The sequence below is a fragment of the Talaromyces rugulosus genome, chromosome III, assembly GCF_013368755.1.
Source record: "Talaromyces rugulosus chromosome III, complete sequence".
Taxonomy (NCBI): Eukaryota; Fungi; Ascomycota; class Eurotiomycetes; order Eurotiales; family Trichocomaceae; genus Talaromyces; species Talaromyces rugulosus.
This window is the reverse complement of record NC_049563.1, coordinates 3051281-3068075: the sequence shown is the minus strand read 5'-3', so window position 1 is coordinate 3068075 and position 16795 is coordinate 3051281. Positions and strand designations below refer to the sequence as shown.

General features: G+C 47.6%; 8 protein-coding genes across 8 annotated transcripts; 4 read left to right on the top strand and 4 right to left on the bottom strand.

Moving 5' to 3' along the window:
* Positions 1 to 144: 144 nt before the first annotated feature.
* On the top strand, positions 145 to 1431 carry TRUGW13939_05924 (uncharacterized protein; the record flags this gene model as incomplete). The annotated part of the gene is made up of 1 exon (XM_035489082.1): positions 145 to 1431. One exon carries the CDS (start codon positions 145 to 147, stop codon positions 1429 to 1431), a length of 1287 nt encoding a protein of 428 aa, XP_035344975.1.
* Positions 1432 to 1736: 305 nt separating this feature from the next.
* Positions 1737 to 6968, bottom strand: TRUGW13939_05923 (uncharacterized protein; the record flags this gene model as incomplete). The annotated part of the gene is made up of 6 exons (XM_035489081.1): positions 1737 to 4883; positions 5454 to 5808; positions 5883 to 6211; positions 6262 to 6575; positions 6626 to 6751; positions 6806 to 6968. 6 exons carry the CDS (start codon positions 6966 to 6968, stop codon positions 1737 to 1739), a joined length of 4434 nt encoding a protein of 1477 aa, XP_035344974.1.
* Positions 6969 to 7581: 613 nt separating this feature from the next.
* On the top strand, positions 7582 to 8374 carry TRUGW13939_05922 (uncharacterized protein; the record flags this gene model as incomplete). The annotated part of the gene is made up of 2 exons (XM_035489080.1): positions 7582 to 7632; positions 7703 to 8374. The coding sequence occupies 2 exons, from the start codon at positions 7582 to 7584 to the stop codon at positions 8372 to 8374; spliced, it is 723 nt and encodes a 240-aa protein (XP_035344973.1).
* Positions 8375 to 8634: 260 nt separating this feature from the next.
* Positions 8635 to 9111, bottom strand: TRUGW13939_05921 (uncharacterized protein; the record flags this gene model as incomplete). The annotated part of the gene is made up of 1 exon (XM_035489079.1): positions 8635 to 9111. One exon carries the CDS (start codon positions 9109 to 9111, stop codon positions 8635 to 8637), a length of 477 nt encoding a protein of 158 aa, XP_035344972.1.
* A 2954-nt stretch (positions 9112 to 12065) lies between these two features.
* Positions 12066 to 12362, top strand: TRUGW13939_05920 (uncharacterized protein; the record flags this gene model as incomplete). The annotated part of the gene is made up of 1 exon (XM_035489078.1): positions 12066 to 12362. The coding sequence occupies one exon, from the start codon at positions 12066 to 12068 to the stop codon at positions 12360 to 12362; it is 297 nt and encodes a 98-aa protein (XP_035344971.1).
* Positions 12363 to 12553: 191 nt separating this feature from the next.
* TRUGW13939_05919 (uncharacterized protein) lies at positions 12554 to 12910 on the top strand (the record flags this gene model as incomplete). The annotated part of the gene is made up of 1 exon (XM_035489077.1): positions 12554 to 12910. One exon carries the CDS (start codon positions 12554 to 12556, stop codon positions 12908 to 12910), a length of 357 nt encoding a protein of 118 aa, XP_035344970.1.
* A 1097-nt stretch (positions 12911 to 14007) lies between these two features.
* On the bottom strand, positions 14008 to 14415 carry TRUGW13939_05918 (uncharacterized protein; the record flags this gene model as incomplete). Its single annotated transcript, XM_035489076.1, has 1 exon — positions 14008 to 14415. The coding sequence occupies one exon, from the start codon at positions 14413 to 14415 to the stop codon at positions 14008 to 14010; it is 408 nt and encodes a 135-aa protein (XP_035344969.1).
* Positions 14416 to 15729: 1314 nt separating this feature from the next.
* Positions 15730 to 16676, bottom strand: TRUGW13939_05917 (uncharacterized protein; the record flags this gene model as incomplete). The annotated part of the gene is made up of 4 exons (XM_035489075.1): positions 15730 to 15854; positions 15922 to 16340; positions 16407 to 16591; positions 16653 to 16676. 4 exons carry the CDS (start codon positions 16674 to 16676, stop codon positions 15730 to 15732), a joined length of 753 nt encoding a protein of 250 aa, XP_035344968.1.
* Between the last annotated feature and the right edge of the window lie 119 nt (positions 16677 to 16795).

The following is a 16795-nucleotide window of genomic DNA, read 5'->3' as shown; positions in this document are numbered from 1 at the left end:
TCCGTCCGATCTTATCAGCAAACGAATTAATTATGCGTACCCCACCACCATCCAGCCAAAGAGAAAAAAAAGATTCGCTATTTTTGCACGAGCAATTCGCATATAGGGTTAGAAGCACACTGCTGTCATTTCAAACGAAAAACCATGGGGAAGGCTTCCAAAGACAAGCGAGATGCTTATTATCGACTTGCCAAGGAGCAGAATTGGCGAGCCCGTTCGGCCTTCAAATTGATCCAGATTGACGAACAATTCGATCTATTTTCTCATACAGATCCGGAGAGTGTGACGCGAGTCGTTGATCTCTGTGCCGCGCCTGGGAGCTGGAGTCAAGTCCTCAGTCGAGTGCTGATCAAAGGAGAAAGCTTTGGGCGTAGAGCGTGGCTGGAGAAGCGCCGGCGAGACCAGAAAGCTTTGGAACAGCTGGAGACTGACGGCAGTGTTCCTAGCGGGCAAGAAACCGGTGAGGATGAGGCCGATGAGTCTACAATCCTAAAGCCTAGAAAAAATGTGAAAATCGTCTCGATCGACCTCCAGCCAATGGCTCCATTAGAAGGAATCACCATATTAAAGGCAGACATCACTCATCCTTCGACAATTCCACTACTACTTCGCGCTTTAGATCCGGAAGATTATGACCAGGATTCCACAGAACAGGAGAAATCCGGATCATCCCTCCCTTCTCGACATCCTCATCCTGTCGACCTAGTTATTTCAGATGGCGCTCCAGATGTCACCGGTCTCCATGACCTAGACATCTACATTCAATCACAATTACTATATGCAGCGCTGAACCTGACAATCGGAGTTCTTCGCCCTGGCGGCAAATTCGTTGCCAAAATCTTCCGTGGCCGTGATGTCGACCTACTTTATGCCCAACTTCGAACGGTGTTTCGAAAAGTTTCCGTTGCCAAACCTCGCAGCAGCCGTGCGAGTAGTCTCGAGGCCTTTGTCGTTTGTGAAGGATTCATGCCGCCTGCAGACAGTGACCCGGCTCGCGCGCTCCAGAATCCTATGTTTGGAGGCGCCGCTAATCCGCAAGTCAACGAAGACGATACCGTTGGAGCCGAGGTGCCTGCAGATTATGACGAAAATGACCAACAATCGAAGCAAGTCGAGCCTATTATAACAGACACAACTACATCTGCCGATGAAAACCGTATAGTCCAAACACGACTTCTCGAACAACTTAGCATTTCTGAAACAACCGAACACAAACAGCCAGACGAATCTCGCTGGATTCCTGCCTTTATCGCTTGTGGAGATCTCTCTGCATGGGATTCCGATGCAACGTACGCCCTTCCAGAGGGATACGTTACTCTTGACCCAGTTCAGCCTCCAACAGCGCCTCCATATAAGAAAGCGTTGGAGATGAGAAAAGAATTAGGTGGCGCTTACGGCAAGACCAAATTAGGTCAAATGGGCCGAGCTTGAACCCCCCTTTTTTTTTATACGATGGCTGAAATTTTGCAATGCGGATGTCTACATGATGTTAAGGTTATATATCAATGCTACGAAGCATCATTATCTGCATAATACCCGGGAAGTTTAGCGACATGGAGTTTATAGAGGTGTATATTATGGGGTTGAAGGTTTGGATATATTTCAATGCTTTTCATCTACTAGTAGCGCGTAACTAGAAGGAAACAATCGCTCGTTGAATGCGTCGCCTTCAATATTTGCTTATAAAAGACATAAAGATCATGCTATCTATGTACGTGACATACGCTGTGTGCGTTCTAGTACACTTCCAAAACGTATCTTTCTTGCTCCTTCAACTTTTCAATCTCCTTGCGGGGTTCCAACTTCTTGCCAGTGGCTTTAGCTTCGGTAGCAATGGCCTCTTCCAAGACTGCGGTGACATCCGGTACCGGCCAAGTAGGACCACACAGATAAAATGCGCCTTCTTCGCGGATATAAGCGTCGACGATTTCTGGGATAGTCTGGCGCATGCGGTCTTGGATATAGATCTTTTGTGGTTGATCACGAGAGAAGGCACGTCCTAGCAAAGTAATGACACCGGCGGCCTGGTAAGCCTCCCATTCTTCACCATAGCAGTATTCTTCACGCTGGTGACGCGATCCCATGTACAGAAGAACGGAGCCAATCTCCTTGCCCTGGGCCTTCTCGAGAGCCCGGTGTTGCACAAAGGCACGGAACGGTGCGAGGCCTGTACCCAGACCAGCCATGATGATTGGTTGCGTCGAGCGGGGCGGCAGTTTCATCACGCTAGGCTTGACACTGACAGTGATTGGGGCGCCTGGTCTAAGAGCACTGAGATACTTGGTGGCTTGACCAAATCGGTCACGACCTCTCGGGTCAACCCAGTTCACAACGACAATCATCAAAGCAACCGAGTTTGGTGTCACTTTCTGGCAGGATGCAATAGAATATTCACGGCGCTTCATCGGGTTCACGATGCGCACAATATCGTGGAAGCTGGGGTGAGCCGAGCGGAACTCCAGCAAGATATCAGCGTACGTGACGGTGTCGACTTCTGCGCGTCTCTTGAACTCAACGGCACCCTCGGGACCACCCAATGTCAGGAGCTCTTTCTTTTCCTTCTCGTCGGTAGCGAAGTCTGCAAGTGCTTCATAGAATCGCTTAGGAGGGCGACCAAAGAGGTCGATGTTCTGGATCAAAGCCTGGTATACAGTGCGATTCTCCAAAATGTTCGAGTCTTCTCTGTTAGGGACTTCGACAACTTCGTCGGCGTCTAGACCATAGAATTTGATGAACGATTGAACATCTTCAGGTTCGTTCTCCGCGTGGACGCCGAGTGCTTCACCGATATCGTACTTAAGACCTGAGTCACCGAGATCGAATTCAATGTGGAAAATGTTACGGTCGTAAGTAACTGGGGTTAATCGGCGGTTTTCCTTGACATGGACAGTGAATGTCTTGGTATTGACGTCGGGACGCAATGCGCTCTGGGCACCATATGCTTCCTTGAAGGCAATCCCCTTAGCAACCGTTTTCCAATCCTTGAGCAACGAAGCGGGCTCGGTTTCATTCTTGTTGAAGGGAGCGAAGCTAGTTGCAGTGATATCTTGGGCGAGCTGTGGCGCCTCAGAGGGGATTTCCGCTGAAGCCCATGCTTCCGGAACTTCAACTTTTCGCAATAGGCCATCAAGCTGTTTTTGAGCATTTTCAAGTCCGGCCAAATCTTGGTGTTTAATAGAGTCCAGTGGGATCTTGGCAATTTGCAAGAAAGCAGCTTGAGTGATGCTAGATTCTGAAAGAGATTCACTGGCATTTGAGGTGTCCAGTACAGAAAGCACAATTCGGCGCTTGGAAATTTGTTGCTGGACAACAGCAGGCAACTTTTTCTCGAGTTCGTCGTCTTTCAGCCCTGGTGCCTTGATAACGACTTCACCGCTATCTCTCACAGAAGCCAGTATATCAACCTCGCTCAAGATTTTGATATCGCCGACGTAAGCCACATCTGCGGTGGTGATCGAATATGGAGCGTCCAGAATTTTCTTACTCTTACGGACATCGATGCGAACGACACCGCCTTGAACCAAATTGTCGTAGGTGGTACTAGTGGTCAAGTTGGCAAGAGGGTCCTTGGCCAAGGCATCTGTCAATGCCGCAGAGGCATCAGAAGACCGTCCATCATCCAAGTCCCAAAAAGTATATTCCTGAACGTTGACCCGATCGAGAAGCTGAAGAGGAGCCGGCTGGTGTGCATTTTGCAAAATAGGTTTGTCAACAATACGCTGAAACGCAGCAGCGACATTGATAGCTGTCCACTGGTGAGACCGCTCGTACTTGATATCGACGCAAGAAGGAACATCATCTCGGTCACTGGCGAAAGTCAAAGCTGCGAGGACATCATCGTATAAAGCAGAGTGAATGCCCTCTTCCTGGACAGATTGCTGGTCACGGACTTGGCCAAGGACTCCCACTGTCTTGACAGATTTTGGCAAAACACGGAGGAACTCTTCTTCCACGAACGGCCGGTATACTCGCACGTTGATGACGCCAATTCGTGCGTTATCCTTACTGAGAGTACGAGCAATCTTGGATGTCAAAGAAGCTTCAACAGTGCCGAAAGCCACCAAGACCGAGGTTGGCTCGCTATGGCCGTGGTATTCAAACAAACCATAATCCGTGCCAAGTTCTCCATTGAGACTCTGCAAAACTTCGAGCACTTTTCCCTGGTCATCGAGATGTTTTGAGCGGGTGTCTTCCAGGCTCTTTTGAACGGCTTTGTATATGCGGTTGAGGCCGGGCTGGTCAAGGACGTCAATAACACGAGTGTTGTCACGTCCGACGCGAACGCCATCATAGATATGGATGGTAGGCAGGATCGCAGCAACGAGGGTTGAGAAAAGGGCCATGTGCTGGGCCTCATGGGGCGATGAGCTGGAGATCAAACCGAGGCCCAGATCTTCGGCCAGGTTCAATGCAGTTGCATAATCCGAAACTAGACGTCCTCCGGCGTAGTCAACGGCAGCAACATGGGCGACTACAGGGCTGGCAACAGCGTAAAGTAACGACAGCTGTTCCAGAGATGTTCGAAGATAGGTCAATGTGGCGGAAGAAGCTATAATTCCTTGCGGTATGCGGCGCTTCTTCAAGTCAAAGTCTCTCGAGAACAGGTAGCCTAGGGCAATAGATCCAGCTCCCTGGCGAGTCTGAAGAGACTGGCTCGTTGTCTTCTCTCCATTGGCGTTCAGTTCACCTTTGGATGCCCATTCTTTGACGGCAGAATCAAGGTCGAATGATTCCGGAGAGTATGAGAAGATCTTATCCGACAGAGCGTAAGATACCTGCTGAATGAGGGTCTGCGCCGTGGCGTATGTCGGGCCACTGATGGCCGCCAGCTCCGGAACACTGCCCATTCTGACAATTCGAAGAACAAGACAGGTATGAAGATACTGAAATCGAAAACAGAGATGACAGAAGTGAAATCACTCAGCACCGGAGGGAAAGACGAAATATTCTCCAATTTCGTCGGCCGAGAACAGGCACGCCTTCCATATTCGGCTAGCGTGAATCACGCAATTTCAATTTCTTATCGATAAGGCAAATATCCACATTTGGGGTTAGCGCCGCCACGCACGTGATTTACCTGTACGCTTTACTATTTTTGGAAACACTTGCCTATTTTGAGTTGTGCCAAGATTTTGCTAGAGCTTAAATTTTTATTTTTGACTAGATATCATGTCCTATATTGATCGTAGCCCGGCGATCTCAGAATATGAACCTTCTTTTTCCCGAATTAAGCATGACTTTCTGACTAGGTGGCCCCACTTCATTCTTGTAACGTGATTTTTCACCATGGTTGAACTTCTTGAAGCAAAACATATACAATAGAAAAGCTTCCTGGGGTACCAGAGGGCAACTCATTCATAGTTGCATGAACCATTTATTTGAAATTCGCTCTGGCCGGCCACCATAGCAAACTGCCCACCAGCAGCGGCTGAGACTAGATATTTCCCACTCACATGCTTGTTTTCGATACGGGTTGGTTTCTCAATCTCTTCTCCGGTTGGGTGTCCAGCTTGGTGGTCAGAATTAAACCCCCAGCTATATGCCTTTCCATCGTTAGTTATAGCGATAGAATGATCTGTACCTATAGTGATTAAAGTGATATTTTCGTCAATGTCAGTGATGCGTGTTGGGGTCTTCAGGATTCGCGGCTTTCCATAAGTGTCATATATAGTATCAGATGACGGTATATCCTTGATCGCTAGGCCGAGAGCTTTATTATCGATGCGCCCCCATGTCAGGCAATGACCCTGGTCAGTCAATGCCAAGCTGTGATCTTTCCACCAAATACAGTAGTAATATTTGCTTGTCCTAAACTTTCAACTTTAGTGGGATAGAGAACTATAGCATCATTTTGCCTAGCGTTTTTGAAAATCCCAGTCTACCCAAAGTTGTTTGATCCCCATGCATATACTTTGCCACCTTTCTGGATTGCAAGTGAATGGTATAATCCAGCACCAAAATCAATTATATTGCGAGGAAGCGCACATTGTCCCGGAATAAGCCATGGAAGCTTATATAGACGACTGTTTGGGCGTCTACCAAGCTGGCTCTGTTCGTCAGAGCCCCATGTAAAAACAGTTCCATTTGATGTAAGTGCCAGAACATGTTGAGCACCAGCCGCAAGTTTCGTAACATGATGCAAGCCAGGAATCAAGATAGGAACAGCTTGCGTTTCGACTTCAGGAGAAAATCTTTTAGAGCCATTATTATTCTAGAGCAATTCGTTAGTAAATTCTAAACTATTTTAGAATAATCGCTTACTCTGAATGTCCCCCAACCATATACCAGTCCTTCTTCAGTAAGAACAAAGGTTGTGCTATCCGTTGCAACTAGCTGTGTGAAAAAGGTGCCAGTTGAGAAATGCGAGGGATCCACAGGCAACGGACTGGCTTCTTTGAGGTTGAGATCCACTTCATCGTCCTCTTCATCGTCCTCGTCCTCGCTAGTATCGCTCTTAGCGTCTATAGAGGTCGTTTTGGTTTTTTGTTCTGTATCACGACCCAGTGTTCCATCGTCGTTTGAACCCCAGGTAAGGATTTGATTGTCAAATGTCAACGCAGCAGAGTGTACTCCACCTATAGCGATGTGAACAACTCCAATAGTCTCTGCTGATAGCTTGGGTTACAAATTGGACTCGATATCGCAATATTTTTGCTTGCATCTCCTAGACCGAGTTCGCCTCCGGAATTGGTCCCAAATACATAGACATCTAGTCGCTGGTTCGGCGCGCTATTTAGAGTTGAAGGAGATTCTGACGATTTCTATTAGCCAGTAATATCACTACCATAGATATGCTTGTTATTACCTTTCTGTCGTTTGTGGCTTGTTGTATTCTTGTGGGTGGTCTCTGGGGCTTTCCTTTTGCGCCCAACAGTCTTCGGAGCAGTTTTCGTGTCAGTGTTGTGCAGTTCGATATTCTGCGCGCCGCGTTTGGGCCTGGCAGAGCTAGGTTGACGTCTGGGAGGCATGGTCGTTTGAAAACCAATGTGAGAAAACAGTTGTTAGAAGAAGAAGGAAGAAGAAAAGTCGCGTTCGGGAGGCTTTTATAGCTGTTATGGATTAACCCCTTAGATACCGCATTGCTTTGTTTGAGCTGCGCCGCAAACCCCTACGGAGTAGACCGCTAAATTATCAGCCTGTTAAGGTTTTACCATTTTATATGGAAATGTAGGTGCGACTTATTGTCATGGGATAAAAACATGAAAAGTTGATTGTGATCGGTGGTATATGGTGTCGGCGGATATATATACATAGCTAACACATGGCCAATGTTGATGGAAAGATAGTTGAAAACCTATGAATCAATCGTTCTTTAAGTCTAGTGAAAATATAAATACTCAAATCGAATAATCTATAGCAAACCAATAAATATTAAACACAATTTGAAGCGTACCACGTTTTGTAATTGTATCACTCAATGTTTGTATACCCCCCCAAATCACGTGCAGCGGCTAGCAGCTTTCCTCTTTTGGCGAACGTCGTCATCGCCACTTTCCCAAACTTATGTGGTATGCTACGCCTCCAATTCATCACGAATAAGACACCTCACCATATTCCTGATAACCACATATATCGTTGACAATGGCTAATAATGCTGTCGGAGTTGCCTTGTTGGGCTCCACGGGCTTGGTGGTAAGGACCGACCAGCTCCCTAGCTAATTTATTATTTGAACGTCGGATTCTAACACCTGCGATAAACTAGGGATCCTACATCTTGACCAACCTCCTCGCTCACGCATCCGTCGCACGAGTCGATACCGTATCTCGAAGGACGCCGACTTCCGCCGGCTCGTCGCCACAAGTGAAACTAACTACCTTTGTTGAACCAGAGTCGTCGCGCTGGGCAAGCCAAATCTCTCAACTTTCCCCTCCGCCATCCCTTTATATATCTGCACTGGGCACGACGCGCGCGTTGGCAGGGGGGCTGGCCAACCAATACAAGCTGGATCTTGATCTCAACATCGAGTGTGCCAAAGCAGCCCGTGATGCCGGCGCCAAGGTCTTTGTCCTTGTTTCTAGCTCAGGCGCCAATCCTACTTCATATATACCTTACTCCAAGTTGAAAGGCGAGTGCGAAGAGGCAGCCAAGGAGCTGGGCTTTGAGCGCACGGTTATTGTCCGTCCAGGCGTGATCGTTGGTCAGCGTGAAGGCAGTCGACCCGCTGAAGCTGTTTTACGCTTTGTTGCTGGCTCATTTGGCAAGTTACACGCCTCACTGAAAGACCCATGGGCGCAGGACGCCGATGTTATTGCCAAGGCTTGCGTGAACTCTGGCCTCAAGGCTCTGGCCGGAGACGTGCCTGCAGGGAGTGAGAAAGTCTGGCTTCTAGAGCAAGCTGATGTTGTTCGTCTTGGACGCACTGAGTGGAAGTGAGATATTTGATATTTACGTCAAATAATCGGGGGAAAAGTTACGTTTTAATGACTTTCGGAGGGTTAAGAATTATATTTATGAGTCAATTAGTGTCGTGTGTTTTATCCATACATGTAGAGATGCAATGCCATATACCCCCAATGTCACCAATCAATTAATATGCGAACAAATTCACTATCCCAGACCGATCATTTCTAGTATGCCAGCTCTTCTAATCAGTTGCACAAGCCGAATAACAGCACCGTCCAACGAGTCCTCTTTTAATTCACTGGCTTGTTTTTGCGAGTGAATCCTCGCGCGCTTGGAGGTCTTTCAACCCCGCGCTCAGCCTTGTCCTCTGAAGGATCGCGTGCCTTGTTGACATCTTTATTGGCCGGACTGACGTCAAGAGGGTTACTCTGTTTATTCCGCTGCGAGGACTCCCTGGCCGTTGCCTCCATCTCAGCCTCGGGGGCTGTGTTGGAGGGATCAAAGGGGGCGTCGTGGCTGGCTACTTCGTTGTCTGTGCCACTCTGGGAGTTTTCTCCCCTTGATGGGTTGAGTGAATGGCGGTTTAGGAGGGTATCCGAGTCGCCATTGTGCCTTTCGGTGGACAGTATTGCCGATGTTGTCAGGTTACACTTTTTTTGTTGTGAAGACAATGAGGAAACAGTAGTAGTCCCTTGTGGTTTTGATTGACAATTGAAGTGTCGTGTGACATTCTTGGTAGTATGATGAAGACGAAGAAAAGGCCTCATTTTGATGTCCAGTCAATGGTTATGCGGTTTCAATGAATGTTTGTTAGAAAAAATTGATCCAATACTGCTTGAAAAAATTCCATTCGTGAGCTAAAATAAGATCCCCTTTCCTTTATATGAGCTCTTGGGAATCCGTCATGTTGACGTCATTGGCCCAACCCAGATTCAATCGATGTATATGATCACATGACCATATATACCAACCGTACCTTGCCCTTTACCTATTACAGAAAAAGAAGTCCGAAAAATGAGTAAGATTAAAATGTGCGTGTGCTACTTTTTCAAAATGAGGGAGCGTTTCTACATGTCACATACGCTTGTCGAGAAACGCGTAATCGTTACCTGGGAACGCGAGAAGGGTAAAAAAAAAAAGCAATAGCTTTCCCACAGCTGTCGAGTGTGACACAGTCTCAACCGTTCTTACGAATAATAAATTGGATTTACTAGGCGTGACAATGTGGTGGCCGCTAACGACCAGCATCAGCCACGTCATGCCAACATTGAATCGACGAGCCGTACAGGGTGAACGAGACCTAAAGTTAGTTTGCAATCAATTGGCGAGGCTCGAGCCAGGCCAAGGTCAGCTTCTCAAGCTATCTCTTAGCAGTCCATTGCGTTAGCAGCGAACAAAGTAATGCAGGTTTGAAAAATTGAGAATCAACTCATCCTTGCATATCCGAAGACTCCGCCGGGTGGACACAACAACTAGCTTTGCTAGTCCTTCATCGCTAGCTAGTGACTCTGATCCTAGACACTGCAGCTATGGAATATCATGTGTTCCGCGCCACCTGCATGTACGGCGAGAGTTGTTTTGACTGGGATTGCTGCAACCTCAAGGGGGCGAAATCCATCCAATATCCAATGTAGGACATAGCCCGGGCTCGTAAACACGTAATGGACACGGACTTTGACAAACCATAGCTGATAAGCTAAGGCATCACACCGAGGTATGTTGGTTGCTTTGTGACCCGTCGTGCAATTTTGAGGGCTGACGACAAGATGCATGGTAGTGGAAGCTGAAAACCCAGCATGCTTCACGGATCAGCGTCAGAAGCACACTAAAATAGCTCCAATTAAAGGAGGGAGAAAAACTTGACCCGAAGTACACAGCATGTACGTAGTCAGAGGTCAAGAAGTAGGCTGACTACCACCAAGTGATTGGAGGAAATAGTGGAGCCAAGAGATGCGGCGACATGCGTGGGAAACCAATGTTTGGCCAAGAACCATTGAGAAAGAGAGTGCGTTTGTACCTTATTGCAATGAGGTCCCTGCCGTATCACCCTATTTGTCGCAAGTGAGGAACCCCGTATGCGGAAGTGCGGGACGCCCCGTCACGTCTCGGTCACGAGAGTCAACCAGCTCCGACTGTTCGGGAAAGATGCAGGTGGAGTTCAAATTCAAATCCAACGTTCTCGTAAATAGTGTACTTCCACCATCCAACACGTTCGCTTCCCCTTGTCTAAGGTGGAGGTTGCAGTGACTAACTGATGGTCCAACAGAGCCATAAAAGACACTAGCAGAAACGAAGTGCATCTCAATAAAATACACGGAGCACACAGGGCCAAAGTGTTGAAAATTCGGATGGTGGTGGCAAATCAATAAGGTAGCACTAGAGCTAGAGGGTGCTCGCCTTCTGCATAGCGCGAAAATTCAAGTTTGGCGGTCTGTTGGATATGACAAACATGCAGGAGCCAACTAGGATATGCCCAATGATGAAGGCCTGAAAGCTGGCAAGGATCCAGTGGAGTAGGAGCTTTGAGCACTTGCACAAAATGTCTTTCACGTAAACTCATCCAAGCGAAGCGAGTAATACCCTGCATGGGAGCCACAGGGTGTTGCTCGCTAGCTGCGAAGACGGGTATGAAATGGGTTTTCGCCTCAATTGATAATGGTTGTATGCGACCAGGAAGTATGGAATCACATATGTTGGGCCAGACGCAGTTTGCCACGTCAGAGAAGATTCAAGCCGAAGGGTGCTTGCATATGAAAGGAACGCCATCTTTCTACTCAAAGAGACGATAACGACCGCTTGGACCCAGATAGTACGCAGTCTGCCAGGAAAGAAGTGAGACCGTGCACCTGAGTTCAAGTCAATGCGGGACTAGCTGTGTGCAGGTGTCGCTGATCAGCTGAATGAATTCGGCTGCCATGTCCGAGAAGGGCAATTCCAGTATTCATCATTGGCCCTCGATGGAAAATACAGTAAGTGAGTAACGAAGCTTGGAAAGAGATTACCCTCCGGGACTGGGATCAGGGGAGCTATAGGCATCTAGCAGTCGTGATAACCGACCCGATGACGACTGAAGACGATAGTGATGACCACATCGTGCGGCCAGGCCGTTCGTCGCCTTAGCTGATTGGAGGCAAAGTGGTGTCATAACTCAATTCAGTAGTCGGACCGCATGCATGGAAGTGAACATCGGTGTTGGTGTCTGATGCTGACGGAGCTTGGGGCGTGTTGCATATGTCCAGAATCCATTGGAAAAGAGCATAGAGATTTTGATGGAGCTAAGCTCTAGTTTTGCCGACCTGCGAGCACTATGTAGTACACTTACCACAATAGGGAGGAACCCAAGAAAGAGGCCAGGGAGATGGAGGTGGGGATTTGAGATTTTCATCCTGTCCGCAGACACTTTTTGTCACCCGATGCCGAGAGAGGGGAAGATATCTCACAAAGCTTCAGAGCTTCAAAGTCAATTGGATATCGTTTGTTTTGACAACAAGCTCCTCAAGCTCGGGAGGAAGGGGTAACCCTTCAATGGGCTAGCTTTGAATGCAAACCGTCCTAACGGACTAGGGTCGATAGTAGCCTTGGATTAAATTGGCGAAGATATGGCCTGGCCATGTTACCACGGTCGTACCATGCACCGAGGCCGAAACTCCGGAGAGACGGTGAGGGATTTTCAAGACGCGGAGCAACGTAAAGAGTGGACAAGATAGAGTCTAAACATCCTATGGATGCATATGCAACGCAGCCGGTGAGACGACGGTGGCGAGCCGAAGACCACTTCGGAGCACAGTCTTGTGACGCGTCTGCCACCAGTGCAGTGGACCGGGATATGGGCAACAAACATCTGCAAGGCCAACTTATGGTCACTGATAAACGACGGAGTCAAGAGTGGACACGCGTCGATCAGAAGCCAGAGGGACCACCACCTAAGGATTCCATGGGACATAAATATGGCGTGTTACTCCCTGATGTCGAACCTCGATTGCTTCAGTTCAGTTTCAAGGGTCTATCCTCAAAATAAACGGCGAATAGCAAGTTCAAATCATTATCAAGAGGTCTCAATCTGAGGCGTCAAACCCACAACGATCCGACACCAAGTCCCTAGCCCACACCATATTACCGAAGGAGAAGCAGCAGTGAAACCAATCAAGCTTCAAGAAGTGCCATTTGCGACTTTCCAGTAGGTCCTGATCAAAAGCTGAAACCATTACGATGCTGACGCATGCGCAAGGAATGTGCTTTTACAATCAGAAACGATTCGCGTGCGGCGACTGGAATTGGACCAATTTTGCCCACCAGTGCAACTATGAGTACCGCACTGGTGAAACATGCGGTATCAAACTTGTGAACAAAACAGAGTTTGAGACGAAGCAATGCCGGCTCTGCGAGAAAATCGAAACGAAGTATCGTCGGCAAAGTCAAGAACTGGAACGATTGGACCGCTGGAAGCGCGAAGGAGGTAGCCTGGTGGCGACCATGAATCGGTCACAGAAGCTAGTCTGTGATCTTGAAAGGGAGATCTACCAGCTCAAAACCGAGCGAGATTGCAAGAGAAACGCCCTGTGCTGAGGAACCCAGTCGCAGGCGGGCCCGCCGAGGGGGTGGGCAGGAGTAGTATCATTTCCGGCGCAAAAGGTGTCATTTCTGGTTGATGATTGGTTGTTTTATTTTGTTTCACTTGTTATTTCGGGGTCTGGCCCTTTTTTTTTTTTTTCACTATCTTCGTTCAAGCTTTGTGACGGTCCGATCCGACATGGAGGATGTCTTCACGGCGTCGGAGAACGGGTGTATGGGGAAAATCTGTTACATCATAATATTGTTTTTTAATGAGTCTCTGCCAATGAAACATACCATTTGTGACATGTTTGGATACACTCGGCGAGTCCTAGGTCGAAGAGTCGTTGCAAGTAAGCGCCCTGCTATCGGAGAGCGGGGCGCCCATTCGCAAAGGGACCAAAGAACGTCGCCGGTCGTTCAGGTCGGCGGCAACTTGCAAGCTTGCGAGCGAGCGAGTGGTCCGTCCTTGCCAAGTAGCAGTTTCAAACATGTTTGGAAGCCGTGGGAATCCTTGGATACTGTGGACGGAAATGGTAAAAGGTGGGCAAGTGCACATCTTCATGTTCAACGCGGGGAAAGCTGAAGACAACCTGATGGTGGGTCCAGACGTCAGGTGCCGCCCAATGGCAGCTGCGAATCACGTGTTGGGCTACAGAATAACATTTTATTAACACGGCTATTATGACAGAACCTCCTCCTTAATACTTTTATTTACTCTAATGAAACGGAATTGTTCTATCGACCTGAAAATTCCCACCAGGCCAAAAAGGGTCCCCTTAGTGGGGATTATGATGTTTTAGTCATATTCTTCATATTTTTATGGCGACATGTTCTTAAACCTTGTCCCACCGTCTCCAAATACTGAATATAGTCCGTATGATGGTGCATAAAACTTACCCAGGTCTCGTCGTAGTTTTGGGAGATGAGTATTTTGCTTCATTATCTTTTCGCGTTTTTCCAACCTCTATACCTTTTGGCCTCGACGATTGCCAGAATGTTCTCGCGTGATGTTTGTCGTAAGACCCCGTCTGTACAAGCATTATAGTGGCCTCTGCGAAACGTTGCCGTAAATTTCACAATCGAATATCCATTCATTCGTGGAATTTTCACTAGGTCTGTGATGCTTTGTAGTAGTAGTATGATGGCCGTGTTGGGAGTGACCTCATCTGCCGCTTCTTCGACGCCCTCCGCGTAACCTGGGTCGAACGATCCAACTCCCCTCCCCCTAGCTGGTACTCCTGCTGCTGGCCCTGCTCCTCCGCAAGCTTCTTGCCACTATTTCTGGTCAATGTGTTCAGGCTCAGTTTTGGTTTGTGCACTTTGGCTGGCTGAGAGCCGCTTCGGGTTAATCGCGAATAGGAATATTGCGCTTGAGAGGATATGTAAGACTTTGTAACCACTACGCCAAAAAGGGAACCCTTTTTGGGGATTCGGTAAATGGCAGTCTTCCGGTATTCTGACAGGATATGTTTGGCTGGATCTGCACTTTGACGCTTTTGGTCCGCTCCAAAGCACATTTGGCTGGCTTGAATGACCCTGGGAAATTTGTGTCGTTTTCATAAAACGCTGGTGACTGGGAAATTGATCCCCAATAGGCGAAGTAATGCACTAAATTCACTAGATGCATTAACGAGTTGCTTTGGATTTTCCCAAACACCGCTGAGGTCAAATATGACCAAGTGTTTTTCAAATTTGTCCGGTAGAATGGTGTTTGGGGATGTAATATGTAACCCAATGAGTTGTCTCTCTATAATATGACTACCAGAAGCAAGATGGCCATTGGAGAGATTTTGGATGTTATTAGGCTCGATGAATAGTTCCTCGAGGGGGGCGCCAACACCCCTTGGGGCTATAAACCCCTTCACGTTAGTTTCCTCCTTTGGCAGTAGCTGCTCTCTTCCTCATGGCGTCATCTTTGGTAGTGTTGAGGGCTTTATCGAGACCGTGTCAAGGTGAGAAAAAGAACTGTAGAGTTGCAGAGATAGTCAGTAGGATAGAAGTCCTAGAAATAGCTAGTCAAGGCCGCAGACGGTACTGTGTGGCGTAAAAAAGAGAGAGAGGAGCTTAGAAAGATCGGTAATTTTTTCAAGGCGGTCCACACGTTATCTGTGTGGCATCAGTACTGTCAGCAGGGCAAATTACGAGTTATCTAGATTGGTTTTCGCAGTTGTTTTGGAAGAATTTTATTATATCTAACGTTACAGAAGCTTCATGCATGTTGGAATGATATAGTAGGGTTGGGGAGATTAAGAATGGCTAGTTTTAGATATCTTGACTCCAACCTATCACAGAAAAATAGACCTTGCAATATAGACTAGATACAGATGTACCTACAACTGGACTATTGAAATTTGCAGAGAGCTCTAGGCACGGGTGCAAGGCTTCCATTTTTTTTTAAATCTGAGATTATTTGAACAAACATAGCTCTGAGAAGGCCGCTTATATATAATAAATTGGGCCTCTAGTGAGGTGTCTGTCGTAGCCTAAGGCTGCATATGGGACAATAAACTTGATTACTACTACTACTACTACTACTACTACAACCAATTTCTCACTCCTACGGAGGTCTATTGAAAGCCCTCTATTATTTGTCTATCGTCCAATACATAGGACAGTAGTGGCCACGTCACATTTACCAGGAATACTATCTATAAGAAAAGACGCTTTGGCTGCCTTGGGGGCTTATTGTCGTGACCGTTTATCGGGCGAATTCAAAACCTCATAGGCTGCTAGTTCATATATCTTATTGCTAAAGACTTCGAAACAAATGGAGTAGTAATGCCGGAAATAGTTGGGGGGGGGGAGACATCGAAACTTCATTGATCTCTCTATCAGGTTTCAGTATCCTCCTCCTTGGCCAGGCCATGCTGTTTCAATAATGCGTTGATTTCGTCAGCGCCCCAGAGGTGGTGGTAAATCTTTCCGTCCTTGGTTTGGCCCACGGTTGCGAATTCAACTAGAAGAGGAAGAAAGAAGTTAGCAAGGGCATATATGCCATGAGTTGCTGGGGTTATGGAGCTTACTTTTCTCACTGCTCAGCTTTGTGGAGTCCATTGTTTTGCTGAGAACCTTGACTGCCAAAGCACACGCCTCCTTCAGATCGCAATCCTCCTTGTAGTCCTGCTTCAAAAGACTCTGAGCCGCAGCATTGTTGGCGCCCACGCTAGTCGCTTTCCAACCACCATAGTTGCCACTTGGGTTGCTCTGGTATAACTGGAATTGTCGATGAGGGTCATAGCCTGCGTAGATGAACGAGACACCGAAGGGTCGAAGACCACCATGTTGGGTATAGCCCTGCTTCAAGTCGCAAAGACGACGGACGAGTTGCTCGCACGGGATTTCTTCGTTGTATGTTAACAGATACCGCTGAGCAGCCTGTCGGGCGTAGTTGATGAGAATGTTGGCGTCGGCTGTCATACCGGCGACAGCACAGATCATATTACTGTCGAGCAAAACCAAGTCAGCATTTATTATATATTAAAGCAATAGCTTTGCCAACACGACATACTCATTCAAGATGTAAAGCTTCTCCGCAGAGGTATCCTGTTCCAGGAGCTTGCTGGTCACTTTTCTCTCGGCGGCGAGCACAATTCCATCCTTGGAGAGGATTCCAAGAGCTGTACCGGCATGAGATATGGCTTCCAAGGCATACTCGACCTGGTAGAGACGTCCCTCGGGCGAGAAGATCGTAGTCTGCAAGTTACATCACAGTCAGTCCGATGCGAAGTTCAATATGCAAGGTCGGGATGCTCACCCGTGAGTCGTAGCGTCTGGACATGATTCTGATAGTCGAATGGCGACTTCACAAACAATACAGGGAATTTTGAACAAGCAAATTCTGGAATCTCTCAATGCTGACGAGCTTCTGGGGGGGTTGGTTTGGATGGAAAGCTGCGG